General features: G+C 36.5%; 1 protein-coding gene across 2 annotated transcripts in view; it reads left to right on the top strand.

The window, feature by feature from the left end:
- Positions 1-21737, top strand: part of slc6a8 (solute carrier family 6 member 8) — a 38743-nt gene extending 17006 nt beyond the window's left edge. Inside the window, exons 2-14 of one of the 2 annotated variants that reach the window (XM_056265284.1) lie at positions 1110-1241; positions 1826-2090; positions 2578-2710; positions 6525-6659; positions 6920-7023; positions 7945-8069; positions 16898-17010; positions 17278-17415; positions 18567-18669; positions 18832-18932; positions 19070-19240; positions 21287-21400; positions 21578-21737. In XM_056265284.1, coding sequence (XP_056121259.1) covers positions 1110-1241; positions 1826-2090; positions 2578-2710; positions 6525-6659; positions 6920-7023; positions 7945-8069; positions 16898-17010; positions 17278-17415; positions 18567-18669; positions 18832-18932; positions 19070-19240; positions 21287-21400; positions 21578-21586 — 1643 coding nt within the window. In that variant the 3' untranslated portion in view covers positions 21587-21737. Of the gene's footprint in view, positions 1-1109; positions 1242-1825; positions 2091-2577; positions 2711-6524; positions 6660-6919; positions 7024-7944; positions 8070-16897; positions 17011-17277; positions 17416-18566; positions 18670-18831; positions 18933-19069; positions 19241-21286 lie in introns of both variants that reach the window. The other variant, XM_056265283.1, reaches the window with a different exon arrangement.
- The last annotated feature ends 1316 nt before the right edge of the window (positions 21738-23053 follow it).

The raw sequence follows: 23053 nt of genomic DNA, 5'->3' as shown, positions 1-23053 counted from the left end.
ACCCGACACTAGCCCACATATGCATATTTTCCTTTTTTTCACAGAGGAATAGACTCACATAGCAGCTGCGGTCTGCAGATCTGTGCAGCACATTGTGTTCGGTGCTTCCTTCTGTAGGCAGTTCATCAAAAGGCTTCTTTCTGAGTCACGAGTCCCAACGAAAGCTGTTGTTTTCTGAATGGAAGCCGGGCAGTGCTCCCAAAGAAGCCACTTCATTCATGTCAGTGTTTGTAAATTAGCAACAGGGGTCGTTGTTATTTTATTGCTTTCGATAATCTGGCTTGCATTAGTTCTAAATTGGCCGTGTAGCAGCTAGCCTGCAGAGCTAGCATTATGTAAGCTTGTGTCACTTTGTATTGCGGCGTCCCACTCTGCCTTTTTTTCCATCGTATCCTTCTCTATCTCTCTGTCTGTCACACGCACCCACCCTCCCCTGCGGTCACCTCGCCGATGATTGGCGGGTGACGTCATCAAGACTTTCATTGAGCATGCCAGCTCTGTTTTCAGTGGATAATCTGCATCACACCGGCGACCAACCCCCTCACTAAGCCGCTACTGTTGCTGTCAATCTCAGATCAGTCGAGCGAAGGTTTATTGCTGCCGACGCGTCAGCGTACTGCCGCACAGACCGCATGATGAATGCTAATGCTGCCAGCAGCAGTCAAGTCCAATCTGACGTGCCAACATGTGAAGGTGTTGTGCACAAATAGCAGATAATTCCCTCAGTTAAAATGGTCACCTGTTTTGTAATACTTTAAAGATGTGTAAAATGCAATCTTGCATTGTTTTTTGGGGGGTTAATTGGCATTATATGCATCATGAGACCTCCATTTATGTTTCTAGGTGTTATTTTATTGGACATTGGTACATTATGACATCTTATGACTGAAAATGCAATTCTTTGTATTTCATATCAAGTGCTGGACCTTCAAATCGAGCCTTTATTATTACACATTTCTTGTCTTGTGAATGATTTGTAAGTGCATGTTATTCTCACAATTATTCCTATTCTTGCATCAAAATGCAATAACTTTAGATAGGTTGTGAATGTCATTCCATGTTGTCTTTAACATCACTCTCTGTCATTCTCTATTGCTGTGTGTTCACAGGAGTGTTCCTCATTCCCTATGTGTTGTTCATATTTCTGGGAGGCATTCCGATATTCTTCCTGGAGATTGCGCTGGGTCAGTTTATGAAAGCTGGAAGCATCAATGTGTGGAACATTGCCCCTCTTTTTAAAGGTTTGCTCTACATCTTTATGCATTACCTTACTCTTTTAGTTATGATGCTTTTTTAGGGTATTCCTTAAAACATTGCACATGCATTCTTTATTTAATTTTAATTTTATAATATATATATTATCATTTGAATCCTATTATTATATTATATTATAAATTAAAATGGAACACATTAGAAATAGCTATTTTATGTGTAGTAATATTTTGTATTTAATAATATATAAATGATAAAAAAAATATTATATATAATACAATATTTTATATTTATATATAAAATATATAAATTATATTTATCAGATAAAATCTTATCGCCTAATATGATCTGTACATAATATATATATTACATAATATCTAGACTTATATATCTGATATATTTCAAAATGATATACATATTTTATCACAAAAAGGGTAAAAATACCATTCTGTAGTTGAAATCAAATTTGACTCTATTTACTGTCTGAATTCATGATTCATCAGTACATGTTATATAAGGGATACTGTTCACCTGAAGGGGTTTATTTTGAACTGATTCAAGTTAATTGCATTGCGAGTGCTGTTTCATGCTGTCTTTTACTGGTTTGTTTTAGGACTTGGCTTTGCCTCCATGGTCATTGTGTTCTTTTGTAACACGTACTACATCATGGTACTTGCCTGGGGTTTCTACTACTTAATAAAGTCCTTCAATTCCACGCTGCCCTGGTCCACCTGCGACAACCCATGGAACTCAGAGAACTGCATTGAGATCTTCCGCCACTCCGACTGCCACAACGGCACCATTGGCAACTCCACATTTGGCAACATGACGTGCGAAGAGCTTGCTAATGGGCGTTCACCTATTATTGAATTTTGGGAGTGAGTGATTGTTTTTTAAGCCATTCATTTCTCTCTGCAATATTTGAAATGCCTTTGATATCAGAACCACTCTTTAAGATTTATGTGTTTTTGTTGTTAAACTTGAACGGGCTTTTCTTACTTGGACATGTTGATTTACTGTTAATTAATCGCACATGGCAGAGCCGGTTAAACACATAATTCGCTCACTGCCTATAATGAACCTGTGGCATTACATTTGGTCACTTGGTGCTGCCTGTACAATCTGGATCTGTGTATGAGGTTTATGAATCTACAGGCATTTCATAATGGCTATGCAAGGTGAAATCTCAGATTTGGAAGGACATCTGTTCACAGTGCACATGGATTGACCGTTCAAAACGGCTCATGATTAGTTCAAGCTTCATATGAGTTAGGTAGTTACAAATTAAAATAAAACCTGCAATGAAGCAAAACTTTGTGAGTGCTATACAGTGCTTTCATTCATGAATGTTTATCTCCATTTCAGGAACAAGGTTCTGAACATCTCGGATGGGCTGGACCAGCCAGGCGAGATAAACTGGGAAATGGTGCTGTGTCTTATGGCCGTGTGGGTGATGGTTTACTTCTGTGTGTGGAAGGGGGTGAAGTCAACAGGAAAGGTGAGGACACTCTTTCTGTCTATCTTTCTTTCTTTAGTGCTTCTCATTACACGTGTGAACCTTGAAGACAGGTAAAAGCAGTCACATGGACAGCAGAGAATCAAATACCTGCACTGCATCTTAAGCTTGGTTACATAACAGTCAGAGCTCATTGTTTACTTGTATTAGGGAAGCTACTAGTTAAACTACAGTCAAGCTACTTTTTGGAAAAATTGCTAGCTACATTACAAGCTACTAACAATAACTAGCTAAAGAGATGATACATTTTTAAATACACACTACCATTCAAAAGTTTTGGGTCTGTTATGTATTATTTTTGAAAGAAATGAATGCTTTTATTCATCAAGGACGCATTAAATCGATCAAAACAATAAAGACATTTATAATGTTACAAAATATTTCTGTTTCATACAAACGCTGTTCTTTTGTACTTTCTATTGTTCTATTCATCAAAGAATCCTGAAAACAAAGTATCACAGTTTCCACGAAAATATTCATATAGGAAATGTTTCTTGAGCAGCAAATCAGCATATTAGAATGATTTCTGAAGGATCATGTGACACTGAAGACTGGAGTAATGATGCTGAAAATTTAGCTTTGCATCACACGAATGAATTACATTTTAAAATATATTAAAATAGTTATTTTAAATTGTAATAATATTTCACAATATTACTGTATTTTGATCACTGATTGAAGAAAGACATCAAATGCCTAGGGATTAAAATGTGTGATTTTCTTTTTTTATAAGTTCCAAACAAACCAATTCGCTAGTATGAATTGGACTTTCAAACGCTACAGTAATTGTTTCTTACTTTCTCTGTGCCACTGCTCACTAACAGCTCACTATGTTTTGGAACAGAGCATATATTCCTAGTAATTTCAGTGTAATTCAAACAGCCAGTTGAAACCAACATTTTTATCTTATCTGGATCTTTAATTAACTTGAATGCACTCTGCAGGTCATTTCATATGCTCTTATGTAATCTTACCGTGTTGTTATGCCTCACATAAATCATAAAAATATGATGTCAAAGACTGCATCTTATTTCATTTCCCTTGTTTAGCTCAAGTGCATGGTGACTTTCTTGTGTAACCTTGATATGCATAGCTCCACCCACTGCTGCTTTGTCACAGTAGTGCTGAAGTGAGGCAGAAAGGTAGCCATGGCAACATTATTTGCTATAGGGGTGTGGCGGGAAATATTACAAAGTGCCTTGTCAGGGAGGCACACTGAGATTGGTCGGTCACGAGCCGGTGTCTGCAGTGGGACGTGATAAGGTGCTCGTACAAATGGCCAACAGCCTATTCTCTCTCTGGGAGGCGGGTCATATGAGCCCTTAGTAATATAATAACTTCATTTTATTCCTGCTGCGTATTGCTGTGTAGAAGGTCATTCTCGTATTACAACATACCCCCGCTGTGTTACTCCTGTGTGTCCTCAAAGCAGGGTTTAATGTTTCTAGTAAAACAGTTAAGGAAGGTAAATACTGGAATTTAGGTTATCTAAACTTGTTTATTTAGTTAAATATTTAGTTGCCAATTTCAGAGTTTTTCATTGATGCAAAGGACACTGAGTAAAGCGTTGAGTCAAGCTCATTCAGACGACTGACGCACGCACACACACACACACACACACACACACACACACACACACACACACACACAATAAGCCAGTGTTACAGTGAGCTAATTGGCTATTTCAGAATCTGATTATTTATTGCGGGGCACAAATACTAAGCGGCAGATTACCCCAGATTCACGGGCCTCTTGGGAATTAGACCAGAGTTTGTATACTGACAGTATTTTTAGTTCAGATCTATTTCTGCATCTTTATAGACACTTGAAAGCGGCATGGACTGAATCTTAAAGTCTGAGCTGGTAACGGAGTTTTGGTAGAAGTGTTTGATTTAAACGGCTGTGCATCAGACAGCTATCTATTATTAAAATACAAATGTATAGTCCTGCAGTATTTACCAACCCTAAACTTTTGAATAGTATGGTATTGTACAGTTCCATTCAAAAGTTTAGTGTTGGTAAATTTCTTTATGTTTTTGAAAGAAGTCTTTTATGCTCACCACGACTGCATTACTTTGATCAAAAATACAGTAAAAAACAGGAATATTTTGCTAAATAAATTGCAATATAAAATAACTTTAATCATTTATTTGAATATATTTTTCAATGGAATTTATTCCTATGATGGCAAAGCTGAATTTGCACCAATTATTACTCCAGACATCAGTGTTACATGATTTCTTTATAAATAATCGTTATTGATCACTGCGTTTTAGAGGGGCATTTTTCATTTATATGTCAGGATTCATTATTGTTCTTGTCAGGACTACTAGAGATGACATGGTGCTTTGGACTGTGGACAGACAAAGATGTCAGAATGACGTGGAGAATTCAAAAAGCACGTACTATCCACAGCGCATCATAAACAGTGACCGTGTTTTCGTCGTAACTGGGCAGCATTGTACTTTTTGAGTTGAGCTCGCCTTCCTGAGGGAATTCAGGAGAGAGTTTTGAAAGAACAATGGAAGTCTCTGAAGAGCTGGGGCTGAGCGGAGTGCTTTAATGTGATGGGCTTGATCTAGAATGGCTGTCCTACTTTTATGTGTCTATGTGGAGCAATTACTGAAGACTGCCAGCCTCAGAAGACCATATAGTGTGAGCCAAGTCCATAAACCAGCAACACCTGGAATGAGCAGGTCTCATTTAAATGCTCCCTGATAACAATCCGTCTCATATTGTCAGAGTTCAAAGTTCACACCGTTTGGACCCAGCCACTGAATCAATAAACCTCTCCTTGCTAAAAAAAGAAAAGAAAATCAGCAATGATCTGATAACAGAAGGCAGTGAGACGTGCGGTACATACTTCTCAGCTTTATTCACATGATAGAATGCTCAGCATGTGACTAACACTGTCCTGGCTGAGACCTGAGAGAGATAAAGAGTATTTTAGAGATGCAACGCAGCAAATTCCCTGATATAAATCTACAGATAATATTGGCTTAAACTAGATTGTTATCTAGATTTTATGTGTCTTTCTACGATCAGTCTAGCAAATGCTCTTAAATGCACCTAAATGACTGCCAAAATCACTAGCAAACAAGGACGTTTATTGAAATAACAGTCAAAAACTTGATTTATATAAAATATATATTCTCATGCAACACTATTCTAGCATGTTGTGGGTGTTTTCAGGACGTTGCAAGGTCATTGCTAGGGTGTTTTGATAATTCTGATATTTTCGAGAAATTGTAGCATATCTCTGCTCAACAAACACGACTTGAGGGTCACGGCTGTTCCACATGCGATGCAGGATGAGTTTGTGGCAAAGTGTAATGCTTATGTTTCAAATACCCTATTAAAATATTAGCAATATTAATAGTAATAGCCTTAGCAAATGCAGGCTAAAACCTTAAGCAGGAAGTTATGGGTAATGTTCTCTCCTCCAGCTTTATATATACATTGAACATATGCGATTTTTTTATTTCAACCTGGACATTTTTAGGATTTTAAAAAATGTATTACATAAAAGTCTGGCTTTTTTTTTTTTAAACCTAATTTTAATGAAGATTCTGCACTATTTTTAAAATCCTTAATAAAAACGAGACCAATCAAATTGGGTACTATGATGTTTTGTGGCAAAGTTTAATGATTATGCTGGAAATACCCCACTAAAGTATTAGCAATATTAACAGTAATAGCCTTAGCAAATGCAAATAATAAGTTAATAAGCTAGGCGAGTTATATGCAATGAAAACAGTTAAAATGACTGTGTGTCTTTATTTTTTGTTTTTCACAGATTGTGTATGTCACTGCCACGTTCCCATATGTGGTCCTGATTATTCTCCTGGTGAGGGGCGTTACTCTTCCTGGAGCTTATGATGGGATCTTGTACTATGTCAAACCTGATTGGTCTAAGCTAGGAGAGGCACAGGTGAGACTTTTAGTTTTCTCCTTTAGCTTCATACCTCTCTTTGGATGAAATCGTCTGCTTTTACCCAAATGAATAATACGCTTCACTCTTTCTTACTTTTCTCCCTCTACTATAGGTCTGACACACAATACTTTAATTCTGTTTCTAAGCACTTTTCAACTTGACTTTTATGTCTCTCTCCAGAGTACCTGGAGTCACTTTGAGCTCATATTCAGTGGATCTGTTTGTCTGACTGCCATTACTCTTTCTGTGTCTCTCAGGTCTGGATCGATGCCGGTACTCAAATCTTTTTCTCCTACGCTATCGGGCTCGGAGCCCTCACCGCCTTGGGCAGCTATAACAGATTCAACAATGACTGCTATAAGTAAGCCTCCATCACAGCCTTGAAGAGACAAGGACACATTTTGTTATGCCGCCTTGCGATCTTTCTGAACCAGTGTGTTTTCTTTTCGAAAGACGTTGTGTCTAGTACGTTCACCCAATCAGAGAGCCCTGACCTTGTGCTATAAGAAGCTGGATTGTGTGGCTGGCAAAGAGCAAAGAGCCTCTCACTTTAATAGATCTCAAATTTCCAGATGCACTGAATCAGCAGTTCTTTCCTTTGACTTTAATGTACAAAGCACTTTAGCAGGATATATATATATATGCATTCAAAATCTGCGATTTTCTTTTTTTAATCCTGAAAATTCAATAAAAAATAGTGAACAAACAAAGTTTGGTAAGAAGTGGAATTTATTTTAAAGAAGATTCTGCACTATTTTTAAGTCATTATTCAAATAAGAATAATTTGACTAATCAAATAGGCTACTACTAAGTTTTGTAAACTAAAGTGTTCTGCTTTTTTCGCCCTTGATAAAAATGTGTTCAATTAGAATTATATTGTACTAATGATTAAATAATTGGTTTTGTTAATCATGAAATAGTTTAATTATTAATAATTTTAATAAATGAGTGTATGTAACCACAGTTATGATATTTTTTTATGTACCAATTCAAGGTTCTGTGCATTAAAGTACATGATATCTATGAAATCGTGAAATCATGTTATTGAATGCAGTATACTCTAATGTATAACTATGAGAAGATATAATTGATAGTAAGGTGGCATTATTATTATTATACATTATGAATGCATTTTAAGGCATAATAAGATTATAACATTTATAGTTCATTTCATACAGTACATACATGTATGCTTCATCAAATGTGTTACACAACCACCTGACTGCATTAACACACATGCCACAACCGAGCTGCAGTTAATGTTTTTTTCTTCTTTTTTCAGGGACGCTTTTGTTCTGGCTTTTATTAATAGTGGCACCAGTTTCTTTTCTGGTTTCGTGGTTTTCTCCATCTTGGGTTTCATGGCTTCTGAGCAAGGTGTGGACATCTCTAAAGTGGCTGAATCGGGTAAGAGTCTACAGTCATTTACTTCAATACTGGTGACAGATTATGTATGTACTATATTGGAAGACAAACTTATGTATATTTTTAAAGCTTATTCATGTGTGTGCCACCCAGCCCTGATCTTAGTACCAGGCCTGAAACAACGTGCCTCTTAATGCAGGTGTTCAATAATTCACTTCTACTTGTTTTTAGTGCACATAAGCATTTCTGACCTGGGGCTGGTTCTTGTAAATCATTTATGAGATCAATATTTAATGCAAGAAAGATCTGCTGAAAATGAATGAAACATGCATTGTGTGAGTCATGAACATATGTGCTATGATGACGATATTCTATTGTAAATGAATTTCAATGCAGTGTGATATGTGACTTGTATTGTGTATTACTGTAAATGTTTATTGTTGGTTTGACAATATCACTGAAACCAGAATATAAATGAAGAGCGTGTTTATATTTATACACAATGCTATTTGCTCTTAGTCATATTACTGTGAAAGGGAGCAGACAATTAGCAGTTTGTTTTATGTGTGTGTGTGTTTGTGTGTGTATGCATACTTTTTTGTGTGTGTTATAAGTTTATAATGGTAAATAACAGATAATGGTTCATGAATTAACACAGCTGTATGTCACTCATTTTTGTATTGGGTAGAATAATGTGTGTGTGTCTGTCTCTATTCTGAATGAAGGTGTGTGTGTGTGTGTGTGTGTGTGTGTGTGTGTGTGTGTGTGTGTGTGTGTGTGTGTGTGTGTGTGTGTGTGTGTGTGTGTGTGTGTGTGTGTGTGTGTGTGTGTGTGTGTGTGTGTGTGTGTGTGTGTGTGTGTGTAAGTGCGTACGTGTGTGTGCGTATGTTTGTGAGTTTTTGCTATCACAATTAGTGCAGTCTTCTTCCTGTATGCTGTGTACTACATGAACACAAACACTTTATGAGGACTACATGATTCCCAGAATGCAATCCCTCGATTTGCACACATAAAAGCAGACATTTATTGCCATCTCAAGTTTAATCTTATGTTTATGTTACCTATAGTGAAATACTGATGATTCATCACAGACTAGACTAACGGCATGAATTTAACGCTCATCTGTGACGCTCACGCATGCAGAGGTGTTACTGTTGCTCATAACACATTGGCCTACATGTTTCACATTTAAAGTGTGAAAACCAGGCCATCTGTCACATATATTTTTATGAAGTTATCACTAATGATCTGTACATAACATGACCATCCTCCAGAAATGGCACTAGATTCATGTCTTTTTTTACAAAAAAGAAATATATGCATAAATGTCTTTATAAGATCTGTTGCATAAAGAACAAATATAATCGTTTTTCCCTTTGAAGATTTCGGAAACGTGACGGTTAGTTGAAGGTCATTTATGTTTTTTAGCCATCTTCTGCATACACTGATTTTTTTTTTTTTTAAGAAAACAAAGGTTATTGGGAGTATATGTTTTATTAGAAAATTCTGTTCAGTCTTTCTACTTCAAAATTTCACATTTAATTCAATGTGTTTCTTGTTAATAATTTGTGAAATTTACTATTATTACTCATTTCTGAGTGAAAATTGTTTCAAAGCAAACTATATATATATACTGTGTATAACTTTTCTATAGACTCATGGACATTCGTGACATTTAAATCCTTTAAATCTTTATTAAGAAACTATTTTTAATAAAGGCTTGCTAATACCATTTTTTCTCTTTTAAAAAAAAAACAACACAACCTGGTCATTTGCAACATTTTACAATCTGGCTGTTAGAAATGTGTGAACATCACGTCATGCTCTGAACGGAGTTTTCTGTAGAACTAAAGATGATATTTGATAGAAACTTTAGATTTACTGACTCGTCGGCCCATCATCTGCATGCATTTGCATTTAACAGGATTTTTAATCAGTAAAATGAACTATATCATAATGAATCTTTGGGCATGAAATTTAAATTATAACATTGATGTGTACAAAAATTAAATGTATCAAAATTAAATAGTTTAACCTTCTAAGCATATGAATTAGGTATGAAGAAATCTAAGACTCCCCCTAAATAAACCTCAGTAGACCTGGTTTAAAATTGTACAGTTTTTCACTTGTTGCTGAGCTGCATTTTGTGTTACTGGTATTACTCTTTCTCCTGCATAGTAAATTAGTACTGTCATTTTAAAATCAGTTTGAGCTTGCGGCGGCACAGAAGCAGTGCACTGGTGTTGAGGCTCAGTAAAGGACAGCATGTTCTTGGCCTGAAGGAGAGACTGTGCAGTAGACAGAAAGACTAAATGACTATGAAGTGATAATATTTTTGAATAACCTGGCAAGATGCCACTGACTTCATACAAAGTTGACCCTCACGTCCTTGCATTTAATGAATTTTCGTATCGCAGCTTTGATGTGTTGTTGATATCCTACCAGTGACCTGCATGTTTTAAAGGGGTCAAATCATGAGGGATCACATGTCCTTGCCCTTTTCACTAGGCTTTTCGTAATGCCAAGTTAAGTTTAATGTAAATATTAACAAATTTAATTGAATGTAGCTAGTCATGACTGGTTTAAACACATAGAAGAGATGGCATTTAAATCAAGTCAAGTCACATTTATTTAGCAGCTTCACAATGTTTCCATCCACCTATTTTTATGCAAATTTTGGGTTAGCGGGGAAAAAAACAAACGCTAAGATGCACATAAATTCTAAAAATGCTCAATTGAGGTGGAACATTTTTCATCCAATAAGAAGACATGCGCATAAACTAGTGTGGAAACGTGTTTATAAATCTCTCAATGCGCAACAAAAAACGTACATGACTTTGCCTCAACAGAGGATGTGATTGCATAACTGGACTAACCAGCGGATCAGTTTCATTGCACAGCATCTCAAATGATGGTTTGGTCATTCTGAAATGCCTGAGCCAAAGTCTGTCATCAAAATGATTTGGTTTAAAAAACTACTGTCAGGATTTACTAAAGAAACGCAGTGAAAAATGAGCGCTGAAAAGGACACGGGTATTTTTGTGGCTGACCTTATGACGCAAAATTTACCTTTCAGACGCAAAATTTATGGGAGGAGAGAGTATTTAAATTAATCATGCAAGGTTATTTACTAAGGTAAAGGTTTAAGGTTTGTGCTTGTTTGCGCCATTATTTACCACTCAAAAAAAGCATGTCTTATACCAGACGCTGACGATTATCTTTTCGATTATCAAAGGACGATTATCCGGCTGCGTCTGTGTTCTTTAATTCGCGTGACTCTCCACTCCCATCGGCACTTTTATGGAATTGCGCTCTCACGCTAATGTTTGGTAAATCTGGCCCAACAAATACAATTTCAGCTGTAAAGCAGGCTAAGCAGCTCTAAAAAGATAATATTATGTCATTATTTAGCTCAATTAAGTTCAATGATTTTCATTTTAGGATCCTTGAATTTCAGGAATTAGACACCCAAACTATTGCTACTGAAAAAAAAAGATGAAAATAATTATGAAATATGATGTTTTCAGAACAAAAACATTATGAACGAGGGAGAAAAATATGATATGACCCCTTTAAGAATACATCCAGAACGCACATATGCACACACACACAGACATGTTTTGAATGTGTGTCTGTCAGAATGAGTGAGAGTGTGTGAAATCTCATCTGCGTGTGTGTGTGTGTTGGTCCTCGTCTTCTAGTGTGTTGTCTGTGTCAGTATGATGTTTAGAAACAGATCCTAAGGTCTAAATGAGTCTTTTTGTGTCAGTGGGTTTGTGTTGTGATGTCCGAGTGGGTTGTGATGTGCTGTACTTCCAGACAAATTTGAGAAGGAAACCATTGACACATTGTTTGTGGCTTTTTCTTATTTTTCATTTTCCTGCAGCACACAATCGGATGACAGTTACAGTTAGAAAGCGAACCAGATTCCCCGTCATAAATTTGATGCTTTGACTAGTTTTCCTTGATTGTCTTCAGTCCCGTATATATATATATATATATATCTTGTGATTCATATATATTCATTTATATCTCTATATCTATATTTTGGCTTTTTTAAGTATTAATTTAAGGATTATTTAACCAGGAACTTTGCCTCTTGAGATGTGCACATCTCGATTTCAAGAGGGGTCCTGGAGCAGTCTGCCAACGCAGGTAAACCTCTGATATCTAATGTTAGCATTTACACCACTACTACAGCCCAGCCCTAAAGTCAGCACCTACGAGCGTCTGCCGACACAGGCAGGCCCGACATGCACAGCGTAGCCTAGCGCCATTTCACAATTAGGGTCATCCATCTTGAGAGACAAAGCCAAAGTGTGGAAAAGCTGTAAACTCAGTCTGTTTTAACCCCAACACAATAGAAACATGCTAATGTCTAGCACTAACATTCTCCAAACTTTTGTCAGCACAAAAACTTCAGTGCAGTTCAGTGTTGAATCTCATAGAACAGTCACTTGACGTTAATATAAGACACATCCTTCTTCTGGCTCTTCACCTTGTATTTCCATTAAATTTCCCTGTATCGTGGTTTCATTTATCAGCCATCAAATTAAAAAATATATATTTGTTGTTAGGCTTGCCGCAATTATTGATTAATCATGGCTATTCGATCTAATCAAAGTTAATTGAGGTAATCATAGTGCAGTTTATATTTCTATCACATTTTGTCAAAGAATAAATAAAAAAAACACTGTTAAGTAAACAAAGATAGTCAAAGGTCATCCCTCATACTAAATGAGGGTTTGTGGGTTTAATCAGACTATATTATATTATTATTATATTATGTAGGCCTATTATATAATTCCAAGTAAAACAATAACATAATAGGCTTACACTGTAAGTGACATAAACGCAACAGAATTGAATTATTAATCGCAATTATTTGAATGACAATTAAATGGGCTATATGCAGAATTCAGAAACCCTTGTTATTAGCGACACCGGTGGCCGTTAATTGAACTGCAGCAAACAACTATTGCTTGTGCTCGCACTCGTACACAAGTAACGTAGGCCTACAAGTGAGAAGAGACTGAATGTGATTCAAGGCCCCTATATACTTACTGCAATTTTCTTTTTCGCTCATCGATTAGTTGTAACATTTGGAAATACCTTTGCAGCGATATACTGTTAATGAACATCCCAACTCCTTCCACACTGCTGAGAGCGACGTTTAAATGAATGTGTAAATATGTGCTGTGCGCTTTCCTCAATAACAAAATAAACACTCAACAAAATGACAGCAGTGAGAAAGCAGCAGTTAAGAAACCAACTGATCACAGTGATGTGGATATGTTTGCACAAGCTCTGCAATTCATCGGCATCATGTCGACAGATGAGGCATACGGTGGCCGAGAGAGCTCAACGCGCTGATTTCACGCAGCCGCCATTTTGAAATGGCTCCGGTGGGAAGAAAACCGGAAGTGTCGCCTTTAATCATAGGAGAGTCGCGAATCCGATGGCGTATTGTTGTGTTTAATGTAGAAATTAGTTATTCTAAAAATGTACATACATTTCGTTCATACTTTAGACTATACACAGTGAAAATCATTTATAAATAAAATTATTTTTTTAGATATAATTCAGAACGTAAAAAAAAGAAGCAGGAACGAACTATATACATATCCTATATTGGATATTAACATCCAATAGTGTAAATCGTGGCAGCAGCTTCAGGTTGGTAGTCCAAGGCATTGTTGTCTATCTGTACTTCCGGGGTTCTTCCCACCGGAGCCTCGCTTTCGATTTCAAAATGGCGGCTGCGTGAAATCAGCGTATTGAAGAAGACACATGCAAATAGAAAAAAACACCCTCAAATTAAGAAAACATCTTCATCAGTTTTACAACACATGTGTGTTTCAAATACTCACAACACAACCAAATACAGAAACGCGCTGCAAATAGCACAGACCACAACGCTCTCTCGACCGCCGTAAGGGTGATTAAAATTACACTGTTATAATAGTTTGGTTATGAAGTATATTTGAGACTTCAGACTCAAGACTTTATAGACGCTAACAATTTTTTCTACTGGCCTGGTTGGGCCAAAATTGTCACTGGCCTCACAAAAATAAAAAAAATAAAAGTTTGGCTTTTGTTGTTTTGACCCATGTAACATTTTATTCTAATAAATAAGCCACCAAAATTGTAGATACCGTTGAAATTTCACAATTTCAATACCCCAGCAAAAACTACTAGCGTAAATAATATAAAGTAAACATTTCTAAAGAGAAAAGTGTGTCTTCAGTAATAAAATAAGAACAAATAAACAAATTACAAGCAACAGCTCAAAAAAAAAAAAGTATTTATACAAATAAAAAAAAGAATGCTTTAATGTTTTCAGGTAAGTCTAACAGTATTCTGGTATAGAAACTGAATAATCAAACATAAAATAACACTGCATAGTCTTCACTTTACTATAGATTGTATGAATAAAATATAATTAATAAAATATAGATATTATAAATTAAATGTGGATTAAAAAATCGCTTAATTTAACAAGGATTAATAGATTACTCCTTGTTAAAGCTACAAAAAATATTCATTCAAGAGCAGTGAGTGATTTTCTCTGTCTTTTGTTTGATTTTATTTAAAAAGACACAGACGGCAGCAGGATTATTAGGCTGCTGTCACTTTAAGACCGAATGCATGGATCCAATATACTGTTACACATGCATTTTCTCATCTGTCTATGTTCAAGTAAGACATAACCGATAGTGTTTACCTGCATACTCCCAAGATGGGCCTTTTGACACTTTGTTGTGTGTATTTTTCCGTTCAAGTGCATGTAGACGCAAAAGAGAGCTCAGTTCAGTGCCCGCGAGCTGTTTTCTGTGCGCGCACACACTCGGCTCTCTGTGTGTACACACAGAAAACAGTGTGCGAAAGTTCTCTTTCACAGCTTCTTTCACTTGAATCTAAATGGTTAAAAATCGCGTGAATGTTTAAATTGGCCTGACTTAAAAACAATTTCAAATGATAAACTTTCGTGACAATGCAGCACTGGCGATCGGGCAAGTTACAATTCCATCAACTGTCCTGAGCGTCTTTCACACTGACACCGGGGAGTCCTTACTGTCAAGCCCAGTAGATCTGGCTATCTGAGACTCTAGTTTACATGAATCCCCTTCTTTGTATGACACATTGAAATTACAGTACAGAATGGTTGTTTAGGTATTATCCTGAACATTGTATGAGCATTCATGAACGGAAGAGAGGCTCTCGGGAGCTCACATAAACGTCACATCCTTTGGATTTTCCCCGCAAAACCGTCCTTTACATAAAAATCAGTCTACAGGCTTCCATAGGAGGTCGGGGAAGATCTCGTTTTTGAAGTTTCGTTACAAGCTTTAGCAAATGACAATACAAAAAGCGATTAATACATGAAAATTCTTACATATAGCTCCTTTAATTGTCCGCACAGAATTCATGATCATGACAGGCATATTTATTGTAAAGTCATGTAAAAACAGTGTGTCGTTGGCAATATATCGCCGGCAATGCATGAATTTCCCACCTCTACAGTTTCTTAAAGGGGTCATATAATGAGAAATTCAATTTTACATGATCTTTTGACAAAGCAGTTTGATTATCTATGAAAACTGTCAGAATCCAGTCCAGAATCTATTAAAACTAGGCTGTAAAAATAACTCTTTCTGAACTCAACACAACTGACACATCAATGACGCTTATAACATGGCACATCCAGTCATAATAACGTAATAATGACAAAGTATGATATATATACTGTCATTCCTAAACACCTGAAGAGCTAACTAGAGTAAAATATACAGAAAATATGTTAAACCATGTGCTGTTCTTGTTTTGTATAGCAGAAAAATCTCAATCTCAACAGCGACTGATCACTGTTAATTTCTGAACAGTCAAAATGTTTTATAAATCTGTCACTATGTGATTCAGGCTTTGCAAAGAGGCTGTTTTTGATGGATGGAGCAGCTTAAATCCATATGGGAAATAAGTCCAGAAACTTTGCATCTCTTTTTACATGCAAAGAGGGCACATACATAGAAGTCTAATAGGCAAAACCAGCAAAAAAAACAACCCTTATATCATGATCGTGAACTAAACAACGGATATTTTACAAGCATTTTTACAAGCAGTATCAGTGGAATTAGATAAATGATAAAAAGTATACTATATGACCCCTTTAAGTATTTAGTTTAGCTTCTGTTATGAATAAAACAGTTAATGGTTAAACAGCTAATTTTAGGCCAAAATACAGAAATAAATGTCATTTGATTGCCAGCTCAGTTTAGTTTACATTTAATATTTATTCATTTTTGTGTCCCTTTATATTTTAGGACACTCAGATGTTTCAGATGACAAACTCAAGACTCGAATTTGTATTTAACCAGCTTTTTATATTTGTCTGACCGTGGACTAACAGTGTGCTGTGATACTTACCAGTATTGTAGCAGATGACTCTTGATGCTGATAGATTTAGACGCCCTCAATGTTAACATGCACTTACAGGCCTCTAATGAGACACTGCCTACACTACATCACGGTTCATCTCCAATGAAAAGCATTAGACTGAAATGCACAAATGCTAGACATTAATAACAACTAAATGGCTAATTGAAACCTGCCTTCAATATAGAGGAGCAGCAAAAAACAAACAAAAACAATACAAAATAGGACCAAACTAAATCCCTCCGTCCCCTTTTTTCCACAAGCTATCACTTCGTTTCACCTCATCCAGGTGCTTCTATCTCTCATACTCTCTCTTTCTCTTTTATTCAGTTCTGTCTCTCTCTGTTCCGTTGGTGCTGTATGTGTATGTGTGTCTGAGTTGCGGGCGACCTGTAGCCCGTGGTGACGCGTCTCTCATGTTTCTCTTCTCCCCGCAGGCCCTGGTTTGGCGTTCATAGCGTACCCTAAAGCCATTTCAATGATGCCCGTGGCTCCGGTGTGGGCTGCACTGTTCTTCATCATGCTGCTACTGCTGGGACTGGACAGTCAGGTCAGTTCACATGGAAACAGCTAAAAGATGGTGTGTGTGTTGTGTAAATATACTTAAATAAAACTGACATGAGTCTAAAGTGCCAAATGTGATATTATTGAATTGAACTTAATCTCAAAGGTTTGTTGAAGGTCATTTTTTCCAGTTAGCATAGAATCACCCTTGTGTGTTTTTGATTCATACTGTATATCACTACAGTACACAACTGAAAATATTTGAAAGCAAATCCATTAATAACACATCTGACTGATATTTTGTTTTTCACAGTTTGTTGGTGTGGAGGGTTTCGTAACTGGCATTCTTGATCTTTTCCCTGGAAAGTATTACATGCGCTATCAGCGCGAAATCGCTGTGGCGATCTGCTGTTTATTATGCTTCATTATAGATCTCTCCATGGTTACACAGGTTAGTCCCCTTAATGAAACACCCCTTTATAAGCGTTAGTGTCAGGTGTGAGAATATCAGCATCTTATTCTCTCACAGTCAGAGGTGTTATACTAGCCTACTCTACGTACTTCCACTCAATTTTCATTTTCCTTCAGTACTACGTCTGGGTTTGCTGTATATTCTTGGGTTTTCTCCGATACATTTTTTACCGGTCCAATCAGCGGAATCTCACTGAAAATAACAACCTGACAAGAAGCATTTGTGAGATTGATTCAGATGTGTTTTTCAAATGCAGGTGACATTGACAAAATATTGTGTAAAGACAGCGTGTTGTTACACTTACATTTTATGATTTAAGATGCGTTCACACCAGGTCGTAATTACCGTAATTATGAGATTCCAAATTGTAAGAGGCGTTCACATCCTCGTAGAACGTCGTAATTACAACTTGTAAGCTGGGATTGTTCTGAGAGCTCTTAATTGTACCACGTGACCGCTGTACCACCTGACTGCTTGCAGATTAATTTAGGCATTGATAATGTTGCCATTTTAGGGTAAAACTAAATATTGAATGGGGAATAATATAGGGTGGAACTAGGGATTTGATTGGATTGTGAAAAGTGAACTGTGATATTATTGGTTAAAATTACTTTTTGAATTTGGGAAAATACTTTACAGGAAATATAACCATGATCATAGTTATATTATAAAAACTATAATATTATCAGAAACTACAAATCAACATTTATCACTTGCGCCCCATTTACCCATAACCATATTGGAATATTATTTGTTGCATAAAATAGAATTTTATAAAAGATGTCTGTTTTGATGTTTATTTAATGTTTATTTCTAGAAAATAACAAATGGAAGTCAGGTTTTGATTATGTCCCAAATTTTGATGACAGGTTTGCAAAAATTGCAAAAAAATATGTAATATTAAATAGAATATAAATGAGAATTTTTTTAAAGAAACTTTAATACAGAGATTATACATTAAATCGATGACTTTTACATTGTGGCAAAATATTTATATTCCAATGAATGCTGTTATTTTTATTTATCAAAGAATCCTAAAAAAAGTATCACGGTTTCTAGTTAGACATTTAGTCAAATAGGGTCCATTTCAATATTAAATTTATGATTTCTCCTTATATTTGCGTTTCCAGGGAGGGATGTACGTCTTCCAGCTTTTTGACTACTACTCAGCCAGTGGAATGACCCTACTGTGGCAAGCATTCTGGGAATGCGTGGTTGTCGCGTGGGTTTATGGTAAGAATCGCTTCATGCAACGTTCTCATGTCTCATCAGTTTATCATGAGTACTGCAGGCATTAAGAGATACAAATAGCATGTAGGACCCTGTGCTGACACAAACACTATTCTAATCCCACATACGCCCAAAAGAGTGCTGACTTCATGCCACTGTGTGCAGGTGCTGACAGGTTCATGGACGATATTGCCCGTATGATCGGTTACCGGCCATTCCCGTGGATAAAGTGGTGCTGGTCCTTTATAACTCCATGTGTTTGCATGGTGAGTGCTGGAAAATACTCCCACCTGTTCATGCCTTTAAGAAAGGTTGAGTCTTTCAGCCATTAAAATGATAGAAAATACATGTTAATGCCTGTATAATGTAATCAGATGGGTGCCATCGTTCTGTATGTCTTCAGGCTATCTTCCTTTTTCACCTGCTGAACTACAAACCTCTGACCTACAACAATGTGTACGTGTACCCGTGGTGGGGAGAGGTGATCGGATGGTGTATGGCTCTCTCCTCCATGCTCTGTATCCCCGTTAGCCTCGTGTACAAACTCGCTGGATCCAAGGGAACATTCAGAGAGGTGTGCCCCGTTGCAACCATTTCACTCTTCAAACCGCTGCTCTGATTCCCATGCACTAGCTATAATATAATAAGAAATACCATTGTTTACTTAAGTGATCCAAACTAACACTATCAACCCCATAAACACATAAAGCAACAGCAGTTAGTGCAAACAGTCCAAAATCTGCAGTGTAATATAGCCGTTGGGTGTCATTGGAGTTGGACTATGGGTCAGTTACCTCACTGAAAAGCATCAGAATTACTCGTGAGAAAACCACGTGTGTATTTATAGTAACTAGGCTAATGGTTGTCATTCCTATGCAGATAGACCACAATGCTTCACCCCCTCAGTGTTTGCTTCCAAACACGCAGAAGGCAACTGAGGGTTGTGGCATGTATGTTGTGGGAAAACTAGCACAGGATGCTGGAGAAAAAATGGAAAACAATAGGGATGTCTAGTAGTTGTGATTAATCTTGTGTTTAACCGCGAAAGACTATTTTGGGGTTTAGCAAATTGCATGAATGACACACTGGCCAGAGGGATATTTATGCAATAGTTCTCTCAGCTCGTCTCGCTCGGACTAAAAACAATCACATTCCTATTTTTCAAACTGCATCACAACACACAGGAAATGTGAATATGGAAGTCAATTTAAATCTGCAGTAATTCAATAGAACAATTCAATTCAATACACATTTATTTGTATAGAGCTTTTCACAATACACATCGTTTCAAAAGCAGCTTTACAGAAAACAACTATGGAAGCTTGACTTTTTTTCTTACAATTATGTGATCTCAGTTGCGTGTTATAAAGTCAGAATTGTGAGATATAAACTAATTGTGGCAAAGCGTTGAAATGACCTTTTTTATTTTTTATTCCATGGCAGAAACAAGCTTCCGCAAACAACTGTATATTTGGTGAACATTTTCGATGAATTGTTTCACTCGAGTGATATTTCATTTGTTAAAGGAGTAGTTCACTTTTTAAAAAACTTTTGCTGATAATTTACTCACCCCCATGTCATCCAAGATGTCCATGTCTTTCTTTCTTCAGTCGAAAAGAAATTAATGTTTTTGATGAAAACATTCCAGGATTTTTCTCCATATAATGGACTTCAATGGTAGCCAAACGGTTCAAGGTCTAAATGACCGTTTCAGTGCAGCTTCAAAGGGCTTTAAACGATACCAGACGATGAATAAGGGTCTTATCTAGAGAAACGATCTGTCATTTCAAAAATAAATAAAAAAGTTAAAGTTTTATAGGCACAAATGTTTTATAGGCACAAACTCTCCTGTTCGAACTCGTTCATCAAATTGAACGAATCTTTTTTCGAGTCATTGACTCGTTCATCAAAATGAACGAGTCAATGAATCGAAAAAAGATTCGTTCATTTTGATGAACGAGTCAATGACTCGAAAAAAGATTCGTTCATTTTGATGAACGAGTTCGAACAGGAGAGTTCGCAAGGCGAGCATTTATGCCTATAAAACTTTAACTTTTTTATTTATTTTTGAAATGACAGATCGTTTCTCTAGATAAGACCCTTGTTCATCGTCTGGTATCGTTTAAAGCCCTTTGAAGCTGCACTGAAACGGTCATTTAGACCTTGAACATCTTGGATGACATGGGGGTGAGTAAATTATCAGCAAAAGTTTTTTAAAAAGTGAACTACTCCTTTAAGCAATTAATATTTAAATTTGTAATATTTTAAGTTTTAATTTTAGTCTTAAATTTTGGTATGTTCTTTAGCATTATCTAAAATTTCTATGCTTTATTTCACTTACGAAAAAGGTTGCGAAAAACAATGACCGTACAAAGAATGCAAATGACTTTGCTTTTGTTAAACGTCTGTCAGGGCCTGATTTATAAATAAATAACCCATAATTTGCACGCATTACCATGTTCGCTGTGACACCCCTTAGAAAATAATGTAGGATAATGAGGAAACACCTGCTGACACTCTAAACATAAAAATCAGAAGCGATTTGTTGACATAAAGCTTAGTTCATTGTAATCGTCACAGCTAAGCTTATTTGTGGTTGTCTCCTCTGTTTTTCATGCAGCGTTGGGAAAGTCTGACCAAACCAGTGTGGGGAGCCCATCACCTCGAATACATGGCCCCTGACACTGACATTAAAAGCCTGACCTCTCTGTCTCCTGGAACGGAGGAGAACAAGGTGATCATTTTTGAGAGTGTTATGTAGATCAAAAGGGAAATCCTACGACAACCCTCCTAAGGCAAGCTGGTTGAAGAAATCCTCAGTATTTATTTGACATTTTATGGAATTCTGCATCATCTTACAGTCTTAAAACAGCTGATGGATATTGATGGTTACATTTGTTTCAAACTACAGATCCTCTAGCATGCACATTACCAGATGTTCTTCCTCTTCCACCCGTTCAAACTGCAGTCTATACATGATAAAAAAGAAAAAAAGATGTGCAATGTTCAGTGCAGATATCGAGACTTGCAGAATGAAATCAGCGTGTCTTTGGAGGGAGGGGACAGTATAGTGTAGCAGACAAAAGTGGCAGAATTCCCACAGGCAACTTTCCTGAACATGACAAGGGTCTCTTTGCATTGACACACGAGTATCAAATCTGAGCGAGAATCACACGGTTCAAATGGAATTTTTTTTTTTTTTTTTTTTTTTTTACAAATGCAACCTTGACTTAAATTGGCCCATAATGACATCCAGAACAATGGTGATAAATAGTAATTCACTTTCTCAAATTCATCAAATCTAATGCTTCAATAAACGACGCTGAGTTTAACGGATCAGCAAAAATAGATACAGATCGAACAAATTAAAAAATATCAAATGAAATGTCTTTGCAGATTTCATGTCAATAAGTTGGTGGTTGCCAAACGATGCAAAATAATTTCTGTCGCTTTCTCAATGTGTCTTCATCTGAGACCTCAATACCTGGTGCATGATATTACAGCGTTTACTGTATGTGCCAAACGGAGCGTGACTTTCCATCTCTCTTCAAGTTTGTCAGGAGATGGTTTCGGTTGCCATAAAAAAACAACATCTTCATAGTTGAGTTGGAAATGTACCGCGAGCTCTAGAGAGTTTTTATTAGACACAGGCTGGCTTTCAAATGAAGACGTGGCACTTCCCTAAGGTGCTTGTGAACCAAACGTTGCATTCTGTTTAGGATTGAATTGTTATTCAACATGAAACACCCATTTTTTTTTATAACACAACCAATAACATCACATTACTGATTTCAAATTGGTTGCAAACATTGTTTCATGACGACTTTTTTTTGTCTTTTGATTTTAGTTTCAGTCCTACATTTTGAGTGCCAGTATTAATATGTTCTATGATATTTTTATTTTATGATTTTACAGACATTTAAAAAAAAAAGTCAATGTAAAGTTTCACGTTATCGTAACGATTCCTGTAGGTTTAACTAACAATTTACTATTTCACAGTTTGAACTAGGGCTGTGCAATATGGACAAAACAAAACAATTTTTTTTTACAATTTTGAGACAGTAGTTTCTTACACACCATGCATTTGCATAAATGATACGTGACAGCGTTGGTTATTTTTTATGCCTTTTTTAACTTTTTTCCGTATGTTGTGCGGTTCGCAATAGCGTGTACTGTATCATCGATCTTTGGTCTACTGGTTTGGAATAAGCTGTTGTTTTTCTATGTAAACACGCGCTTGATGGACGTCAGCGCTCAAGTTAAAAACTGTTCTCTTTGGACGGCCCCTACTCTGTTTTGCCGCAATGATAGTTTGACAGGTCTTGCAAATTACTCGACTCATTTTAGTTATGTAAAGTTGCTACTGCTTTAATGTTTCAAATGATAA

This window comes from Rhinichthys klamathensis, unplaced genomic scaffold (assembly GCF_029890125.1).
Source record: "Rhinichthys klamathensis goyatoka isolate OS25496 unplaced genomic scaffold, OSU_Roscu_1.1 h1tg000231l_1, whole genome shotgun sequence".
Classification (NCBI taxonomy): domain Eukaryota; kingdom Metazoa; phylum Chordata; class Actinopteri; order Cypriniformes; family Leuciscidae; genus Rhinichthys; species Rhinichthys klamathensis.
Note: the sequence above shows the minus strand (reverse complement) of the source record. Positions and strands in the feature narration are given on the sequence as shown.